The sequence below is a fragment of the Leptonychotes weddellii genome, chromosome 1, assembly GCF_054177405.1.
Source record: "Leptonychotes weddellii isolate Sample4059 chromosome 1, ASM5417740v2, whole genome shotgun sequence".
NCBI lineage: Eukaryota > Metazoa > Chordata > Mammalia > Carnivora > Phocidae > Leptonychotes > Leptonychotes weddellii.
The window spans coordinates 89,790,489-89,801,127 of NC_138369.1; the positions used below are offsets into that span (position 1 = coordinate 89,790,489).

Genomic DNA, 10,639 nt, shown 5'->3' on the forward strand with positions numbered 1-10,639 from the left:
AAAAATGAAGGGGGGGTGAATCGGAGGGGGAGACAAACCATGAGAGACTATGGACTCTGAGAAACAAACTGAGGGTTCTAGAGGGGAGGGGGTGGGGGGATGGGTTAGCCTGGTGATGGGTATTAAGGAGGGCATGTATTGGATGGAGCACTGGGTGTTATACGCAAACAATGAACCATGGAACACTACATCAAAAACTAATGATGTAATGTATGGTGACTAACATAACATAATAAAATTAAAAAAAAGAATAAAGGAAGCTGTCAAGGAACACAAGGTATCTACTGTGAAAGCAAGCAGTGGATAAATGTAGGGTGGCCACCATGAGCCAACCTTGTGTTTACAGCAGACTGAAAGTTCCCACCTGACTCAGGGCCAGTGTATTCAGCTGTTTAAGATGATTTTTTTACTCATACTTTGAAAGAACAACGTCCTGGTATTTTTAGCCTTTTATGTCAAGAGAAAGAACTTACCAATGATAAACCTTTTTAAAAAAATCTTTCATGTTTTTCTGAGCCATGGCTAAGTTAACATTCGCTTGCATTCAAAAAAATAATAGTAAAGATTCAAAAAACCATATTTATTAAACACATACTGTTTGAAAGGTATGCCCAATGCTTTTGGGTTATCTCATTTAATTCCCATAACAATCATATGCAATAAGAATCACTGTTCCCATTCCCACAGATAAGGGAACTGAGGCTTATGTTCAGAGAAACGCAGTGACTTACCCAGAGCCATATAGATTTGTAAGTGGCAAGGGAAGATTCCGTTATAAGTATTTTGACTCCAAATCCCATCTCTTTTCCCCCAAGAAGAAATGGTGCTATGGGATTCATATAAGGCACAGAGCCTGTGTAAAAGCTGTGGTTAGGCTCAGAAACAGGGAGAGGTAGATCTCCTGATTTTTTTTTTTTTTAATCAGTATATCCTACGTGCCGAAAAACCTACTGGGAGAAGAAATAGAATGAAATGTAGCTGCTTTCTGGGATTCATAAGTTTGCTGTTCCTAACAGATCACATCTCTTTCCTTTGGCTCCTCATCAAAACAGCATCCTTTTGGCTTCAAAGAGAAAAGAACCCTACTCTTTCCCACTCATTTATCATCAATCATAGGTGCCAACTAATCACAAGAGTTCCATTTTCCCTCTTTCCTGAGAATCTGGTTTCTCTAGGAAAGCCTATCAGTGGCAGCAGTGCTGACAGAGAACGATATTTCTTGCACACCATTATGGCCCGAGTCACCCTCGCATCCAGTGCACATTCAGATCTGACATCACTGCCCAGGCGGTTGTGAGATATCTGTAAATTTTTAAGAACAGTTTCCCATGGATGATGCTGCAGGCATCTGTAAGGAGGGAAAAGTTCAAGTGATGACAATCTCTACTCTACCTCGGCTGGCTCACTGTTGCCTTTAAGTTCTAACCACTTTGTTTCCCATACATCCTCCAAAGTCCAAATACCATCTTCTCTCGGGGGTGCCCCTGATCACTCCCCCAGTCTCCCACCACCAAGCTGGGTCAATGATAAATACGGAACACTCCATATGATCCTGTTATGGCATAATATTCAACAATGGAGATAATTCTGTCTTTAAAGCTCTAAGCCCCTCCCCCCACTCCCCGGTAGACTCAAATGCCTAAAAGGAGGAGAAGGAATATGAACTTTTTCACTTTGCATCCTTAATCCCAGCACATAGTAGGTGTTCAGTGAATATATGATAAATGGATGACTGCCCATTAAATGCACTATTTGCATTTATACTTCCCTGTGCTTGCTCCCATTGTTTCTATCATCTTAAAATTCCTCTCCCCTTTCTGCTCCCCTCAAATATGAGAAAATTTGTTTCCTTACCTGGCAGGAAGTCTTGGTCATTACTTATATAAATATTTATGTAAAATGTTCTTCTAATTAGTATATTCAATGTGATGTCCAGAGTTTCTCAAGTGATATACTCATTTAAATAATAAATACCTGGGACGCCTGGGAGGCTCAGTCAGTTAAGCGGCTGCCTTTGACTCAGGTCATGATCCCAGGGTTCTGGGATCAAGTCATACATCGGGCTCCTTGCTCAGCGCAAAGCCTACTTCTCCCTCTGCCTGCAGCTCCCCCTGCTTGTGCGCTCTTTCTCTCTCCCTGCCCCTGACAAATAAATAAATAAAATCTTTAAAAATAAATAAATAAATAATACCTTACTAAACTTTCCAGTGATGTTCCCCCAGTTACTCAGAGCAGCCTTTTAATATTAAACATTAGTCAATATGAATCAGTACGAACTGAAGAATAAACTGACCTCAGATTGTGAAGGAATTGGAGTCCAAAATATGTTTGTAAACTGGTCCTTTCAAATGCAAATTTTCCCATAGAAATGCTTTAATAAATGATGGTTACAGTTCCAGCCTATTGAATAAAATTCTAGTCACTCCAGACACAGTATTAATGGAACCAGCCTGAGACGTGTACTCTTAGAGTTAGGGTCAAGAGAGAAAAGAAGAAAGAGAGGAGAATTTCCTCCCTACTTTCAAGCACTCGAGCTCATGGCCCCCAAGGGATTGTAAAGCATTAAGTTTCTTCCTTCCTGTTAGTGCCCTTGTGCCCAAGCTGAAGCAAATATTTACCTCTACCCTAGTTTTCAGTTATGGAGTTCACCCAGGCTGCTTTTTAATCTTTGAGATTCTTTAACCTTGACATTTCCACTTTTTCCTAGGCAAAATCCAACTGATCTCAACCAAATGTTAGAAGAACAAATAAGTAAATTAATACACATTAAGGCATAAATGACTGCTAGCCCATAAACCTTTTATGAAGCATTTAATTTTTAATAGAGAATAATTGTTTACCTAAAGGAATTTATATTTCTAAACTGGCATAATTTCAGTAACTATAATAAAATAAACTGAAAAATCAGCAAAATATAGGGAAATCCTTCTGTGTGAGGAAGAAATAGGTCATATCTCCCTGAGAGCCTAGCCCTAGTTTCCATTATATTTATTCCTCCTTTTCATCTTCTGTTTTAGAAACCACATATTTCTAAAAGTACCAAGGGTTTTTTTGTCTGTTTGTTTGGTTTGGTTTTGCTTTTGGTTTGGATTTTTTATCCAAAGTGAGACCCAGGTTAACATTGAGTATTTTCTATAAGATCCTTTCAGGAACAAAATGTAAATTATTTCATTAGCCCCACGGAAACTAGTCTCAATATGTTATACTCACAGCTTTTAAGTTATATGCATTTACTCATTCTTTTGTCCTCTGGCTGCATTATTCATCAAACATTTATCATCTGTCCCCTGGAATAGGCTGGGGCCTCCAACAGTAAACAAGATTATTCGAAACAGGCCCTACCTCAAGAAGCTGACATACCAGTGGAGAAGACAGGTCAACAGACCATTACAATACAGTGTCAATCCTTGCATCCAAAGTGCCAAAGTGGCTTAACAAATGGAACAGCCAATTGCCCAGACAAGTCAGAAAGGCTCCACAGAGGATGTGACATCTGCTTGTCTGTGGATACTAATGCTCCCATGAACGAAAAGAGAAGAAAAACATTTCAATTATATAAGGCTGAGTACACAAGGAGGAGATGGTGGGGACAGGAAGCCAAAACCTTGGATAAGGAGAGTAACTACCTCTTGGGAGAGGCAAAGAGGCCACTTAAGAAGCTTTTCCTTCCTAGTGTTCGCTCTTAAAATCTAGCTACCTGAGTCTCATCCCTCTTACAGCACCACTTTATACCAAGATGAACGCTACCTTAGGTGTATGTGCTCATCCAGCTCTCCTGGATGCCAAGCACAGCTCTCCTGGGCAGACTAGTAGGGTCTTATTCTTGTCTAGGATACTTTGCTGAGAGGAATGAGAGGAATGCACAGCCATGCTCTTCTAGAGACCTGCTCCTGGTGCAGCAAGAGGATCTTTACCCAGCACCCCTTTCCCGCCCAGTCAGCCTCGCCTGTGCCCGATGCTGAGCTTTCACCTCAGAGTGCGCTGTGCCACATCCTGTGATGTTACCCTCACGGCATCCTCAGCCTCCCTCCCAAGGGTTTTCTGACAGACTCTGCTAGGGCAGAATATGTTGATTTTCTAAATCACATAAATGAATAGCCTGATTACTTGTTATGTAAAATATTGAAGCAAATATTTGCAGAAGTCTTTATGGAGCTCATTCCTGAGCACCTGATTCTTCCGAAAATCCTAGAGAACTGCTGCTATCTTCAGCCCCCACAAAAAGACATGTTTTATTGATAATCCTGACCTATTCTGCTCATTTGACATTCTTGTTATACAAATGGTTAACCTCAGAGTTCACTCCAGAAATCTCTGGCAAGCACACAAGTTAGGAGATTCAGTCTCTTGTGGTAGACTGAGTTTGAAATTAAAGAATAAAGTGGGTCTCGCCTGTAGTGGCCTGGGAAACCATGGCAAGAATCTGTTCCACAAAGTTTTGAGCGCTCCCCCTTATCCCTTCCTAAATCAGTTCCCACAATGACCAATTTCCTCAGTAACCTAGAGGAAGCTATTCTGATGACTTCAGGGAGGATACTAATAATGTTTATATTTAAGTAAAGATTGTGAAATGGAAGAAATGGTTTGAAGAATAAGATACAGATGTGTCACACTTCTGAGGTTAAAGACAAATTAATTAGCCTTGCCTACCTCTGGAAAAACTCAAGTGTTCCTGAATAACTAGTTTAATTCAGTGTTATTTTCTGACATTTAGATTAGGCTTTTTAAATCAATTTGGAAGCTAGGATTTACTTCTAGAAAAAATGCAAAGGACCTAGATAAGTTTATTCACATAGGATCCCTACTTTCATTTGTCTGGAGGATATTTATCACTTCCTAGAAAAGCAATATGTTCTAAAAATTAATTCAAATGTGTAAACCTAGACTTTCTCAGTTCAGGTTTTCTCCAGAAAGTATCTATTTTTCCCTAAGACTAAAGTTGAGTTACTGTATTTATGATTGAAAATAATACTATATGTTTATAACCAAAAGTTAATTTTTTTTTACCTTTTCATTTTTATTTTCTCCAGGTGCATCTGGCATAGTGTCTGAGACTAATTAATTAACCCAAGAGTTCAAAATGATCCTCAACTCTACCACTGAAGATGGTATTAAAAGAATCCAAGATGACTGTCCCAAAGCTGGAAGGCACAATTACATATTTGTCATGATCCCTACTTTATACAGTATCATCTTTGTGGTGGGAATATTTGGAAACAGCTTGGTAGTGATTGTCATTTACTTTTACATGAAACTGAAGACTGTGGCCAGTGTTTTTCTTTTGAATTTAGCACTGGCTGACTTATGCTTTTTACTGACATTGCCACTGTGGGCTGTCTATACTGCTATGGAATACCGCTGGCCCTTTGGCAATTACCTATGTAAGATTGCTTCAGCCAGTGTCAGTTTCAACCTCTATGCCAGTGTGTTTCTACTTACATGTCTAAGCATCGATCGTTACCTGGCTATTGTTCATCCAATGAAGTCCCGCCTCCGGCGCACAATGCTTATGGCCAAAGTCACCTGCATCATTATTTGGCTACTGGCTGGCTTGGCCAGTTTGCCAACCATAATCCACCGAAATGTATTTTTCATCGAGAACACCAATATCACGGTTTGTGCTTTCCATTATGAATCCCAAAATTCAACCCTCCCCATTGGACTCGGCCTAACCAAGAATATACTGGGTTTCTTGTTTCCTTTTCTGATCATTCTTACAAGTTATACTCTTATTTGGAAGACCTTAAAGAGGGCTTATGAGATTCAGAAGAACAAGCCAAGAAATGATGATATTTTCAAGATAATTATGGCAATTGTACTTTTCTTTTTCTTTTCCTGGGTTCCCCACCAAATATTCACTTTTCTGGATGTATTGATCCAACTGGGCATCATACATGACTGTAAAATTGCAGATATTGTTGACACCGCCATGCCCATCACTATTTGCATAGCTTATTTTAACAATTGCCTGAATCCTCTCTTTTATGGCTTTCTGGGGAAGAAATTTAAAAAATATTTTCTCCAGCTTCTGAAATACATCCCCCCAAAGGCTAAATCCCACTCAAGCCTATCAACAAAAATGAGCACACTTTCCTACCGCCCCTCAGATCATGGAAATGCATCCACCAAGAAGTCTGCCTCATGTGTTGAAGTTGAGTGACACACTTGAAACCTGTCGCTGAAGTAATCTTGTGAAAGAAGGAGCAAGAAAAACATTCCTCTACAGCACTTCATACCAAATGAGCATTAGCTACTTTTCAGAATTTAAGAAGAAAAAGGTTATGTGGTCTCAACGAAACTTTCCAAAGCTCTGAACAAAAGCTTTTCTTTCCCTGTGCAACAAAACAAAGCAAAGCCATATTTCGCCCCATTTTGCACTAGATAGATGATGGCCACTCAAAGAATGATGTCAGAAACTGGATGAATGTGTTGATTGGGAAAATTTTACTGACAGAAATGACATCTCCCCAGTCTGCTCTTGTTCTGCTATTTTTGATTTCCACATAAAGGTATTTGGAATATGTTAAACCCTGAGAGGAGCAACAGGGGATCAGAGCTCAAGATTGCTCTGCCCAATTTCCAAAGGGCAGGAAAGCTTTTGTTCCTATTTAGCTATTAGCAACTCTGGCCCACTTGTACATGCTACTGCACATTTTGTACATAGACTTACTACGCAGTAATCATCGAGTTTCAGAAACTTTTGTGAAAGTCAACTAATGTCTTATAGATTCACACTACCAAAATATGCCAGCTAATTGGCTTATTTGTACACAGATACTACCAAAATCATATATAAAAGCTAAACTACTTGTAAAGGTATTACCCTGGTCCCAGGTAGTAGTGTCTTCCTAGTCATATCAGTTTTGTTTCATATCTGAGAAGTATATATATTTTGTGGTAAAAAGATTATATATCATAAAGTATGCCTTACAGTTATAAAAAGTGTATGTTCTATCTGTATATGTATATCTATATCTCTAAACTGTTACTTGATTAAAATCTGGCAAACCTTAAAATAATTTTATCATAATGTATTTAATCTTCATTACTTAAAATGGATGCTGATTTATTTTTAAAACAAGACAAATGTAACTATGAACACATTTCCATTTAAATTTTAATAAAACAGGTAGTTTAATACTATTGCTTATAGATCTTATATCCTGCCATTGAAAAGATAAATAATACATTTTATTCCACTGCACAGCATGTAATAAATACATCCTTTTGAGTTTTTCGAAGTTTTTTATGCAACAAAGGAAAAAAACCAATTTCTTATAACACTAAAATAAGACATTATTTTACACATCATTTTTTAATAATAGGACTTTTCTAATTACATACATGATCATTGTAGGAAACGAAGATATAGGAAAGCATAAAAATAAGTTATATTTAGTTCTCCTGCTTAAAAATTACCATTTTTAACAGTTGGGTGCATTTTCTTCTACCTTTTTGGATTCATTATACACACATACATATATAAATCATGATATTTGAGTCAGAATGTATATAGTACTTTGTATACAGATTTTTCATTTAATGTAATAGCATGGTAGCTTGCCACATCATTAAATATTTTTCTAAAACATTTTAATAATTGAATAACATTACAAGATACAGACACATTCTAATATAGTTAACTAGTCCTGAAACTGGAAGATTTAGCTTTTCTGATTTTTTGCTATCATAAATTGCACTGTGATAAATGTTCAAGTACTAAATCTGATAAATTACTCAATACAGTTCTAGAAGTGGTACAACCGAGTAAACAGATATGAACATTTTTAATTCTCTTAATACATATTGCCAAATATTTTCCAGAAAACTTATAACAATTTATAATACTACCAACTATGTATGAACATATCTCACCACAGTCCCAGCAGCATGGGATATTTACTAGATTTAAACAAAAAGGAAAATTTACTGTACTACAGGTACTACATGCAAGAGCAGGGATGCACCTGCCCTAAAGGAAGTACTGTAGCATTTCTGCTCCACTTAGGCAGTTGCCTTATTTTTCTCCCTAGAGGCCTCCCTGGCTAGGGAGTCCACACGGAGCAGGCTGATGTGACCATCTGACTCAATAAACAGTGGTCAAAAGATGGGGGTGATGTATGAGATAGTCGATGGAAGCTGTAGGCAAAGGAGCGGGCATTCAGAGAGGTCTTGGTGGGCGGGCCAGAATCTCCACAAAGCAGCCTATTACATTCACACTCCCAAGGATAGAGAATTTATTTGAGAATAAATGTGGTTACAAATGTCTCATATTATCTTCCTTTTATATTGTTTTTAATTTCACTAATATAATGCCAGCCACTAACTCCAAAGTTCTGTTACTATTTTCACCAAGTATCACCTCTAAAAAATAAATTCTATCTTATCCCAAATTAGAGTGCAAACTTATCCTATTTGAATTCCCTCCAAGTCAAATGTATAACCCGTCCATTTTTTTATTCAATAGCCATCTTAATCTAAGTGATTACAAGTACTTCAAATTTGCCAAACCATTTGCTAAGTTACAGTTGATAAGATTTCTGGCAGATAATTGTATTTGGATACCCTCTATCTCATGTATTTATTAGCTGGCATGAATAACATGTTCCAAGCCTCGTTTTCATTTAAATTTAATCAAATTATATTGTGATTTTTTTCCCGGTTCCATTTGATGAAATGGACATTGGTAACTTCAATGATTAATATTGCTTTTTTCAGTAAGACCAACTTAATACTGAAGTGGAGACTCTACTTACCAAAATACTAGGATGAGATGCCATAATTTACTCTTCATTGACACATTCAGAAGTTAGGTGAACTCCATATTTTTTTGGAATGTTTTTAAAATGTATGCAGAAAGGAATATACACCATAAGGTTATAGGTGCCAAATCATCCCAATATGCATTCCAACAGTAAACATTTCAATCAGCTGCTGTGGGCAGTAGGAAAGAGAGCCAAGTAAGAAGTAGCTTGATTGGCAAGCTATGGAAAGGCTCACAGAGATCTGATACCACAGATTCTCAGTTTTATAACTCTGTACACTGGGCCTTTTTTTTTTCCCAAGAGAACATGCCAATCTGGGGAACCACAGAAGAGAAAACAGATTCAGACAAATCATAAACGTGAAGTGAGTGAAGAAAATGACTCCCAGGGAATCTTGGACACTGGTATGAAAGATGATTTCCCCAAGGATAAAGAAGAAAGTAAATCAGGAACAGATGAGACAGGAGTGAACAGAAGCCTAGAGGCAGTCACGCACTGCCTCAATGCTCAGGGTGCAACCTTCACAAAAGAGCTGCATATGGATGTTTTGGTCTCCAGAGCCATGTTGTATCCACTGGACCAAAACTAAACACAGGAAGATGGAACCTAAATATTAAGGAGGGAAGCAAGTTATAAACAGTAGACAATGGTATGGGACAAGATTCAACTTTATGATTTTAAATATTTCAGGCTGCATGTTGGGAGAGAAAAGATAGAACTTTTTGGTTCTAGAACCACATTGAAGCTTTGATGAGACTGAAAAATAAATGTAACAGGAATAAGAAAATGGAAGAGGTGGAATATCAGAGCTAATGGTCAGAGAGTCAGATTTTTCAAATTTAAAAATTAGACTGAATCAGTTAAAATATGACATCTGTAACTACATCCACTATCGTCTGATATATTTGTGTAGTGAACACCTGTGGAACTATCTATGTAGTGCCCCTTCACCCCTTATCATAGGAATTTCCCCACCTCACCCAAGGACAGGACCACCTCAGAATGAACCATTTTCCTACCTAATCCTATCCCCAGGCCACAATTAATTGGTCCAGGCTTGAAGTGAACCAATCACAGATTTTTTTTTCCTAAAGATCTTTCAAACAGATACTGATGAACAGTTGGCCCTTTCCCAATGCTGGAAGTTGTGAAATGTAAGCTTGGAATCTATTAGCAGCCATGTCCCCAGTGAGAGTGAAGTTAACAGAAAGGGCAAAAAGCCCTGAGATGCTTGAGTCCTTGATTCTATCTGGGCCTGATGCCTATGTCATACTCCAGAACCAACATCCATGTCTCTAATCAAGGAACAGAATATAATGATCTATAGCTTGATAGCTACATGTGTTCGTTCCCACTTGAGCAATAAGAACTTCCTCTCTGATGGCCAATAGACACATGAAAAGATACTCAACATCAGTAATCATTAGGGAAATGCAAATCAAAACCACAATGACATATCACCTTATGCCATCAGAATGGCTAGAATCAAAGACAAGAATTAACAAGTGTTAACAAGGATGTGGAAAAAAAGGAACCCTCATGCACTATTGGTGGGCATGTAAATTGGTGCAGCCACTGATAAAAACAGTAGGGAGGTTCCTCAAAAAATTAAAAATAGAAATATCATATGATCCGGTAATTCAACTGGACATTTACACAAAGAAAATAAAAACACTAGGGCGCCTGGGTGGCTCAGTTGGTTAAGCGACTGCCTTCGGCTCAGGTCATGATCCTGGAGTCCCGGGATCGAGTCCCGCATCGGGCTCCCTGCTCTGCAGGGAGTCTGCTCCTCCCTCTGACCCTCCCCCCTCTCATGTGCTCTCTGTCTCTCTCATTCTCTCTGTCTCAAATAAATAAATAAAATCTTTAAAAAA

General features: G+C 38.2%; 1 protein-coding gene across 3 annotated transcripts in view; it reads left to right on the top strand.

Moving 5' to 3' along the window:
• AGTR1 (angiotensin II receptor type 1) overlaps positions 1-6,213 on the top strand; it is a 46,158-nt gene extending 39,945 nt beyond the window's left edge. For all 3 annotated transcript variants that reach the window (XM_031039923.2, XM_031039917.2, XM_081827505.1), the window contains exon 3: positions 5,031-6,213. In XM_031039923.2, coding sequence (XP_030895783.1) covers positions 5,081-6,160 — 1,080 coding nt within the window. In that variant the 5' untranslated portion in view covers positions 5,031-5,080 and the 3' untranslated portion in view covers positions 6,161-6,213. The remainder of the gene's footprint in view (positions 1-5,030) is intronic.
• The last annotated feature ends 4,426 nt before the right edge of the window (positions 6,214-10,639 follow it).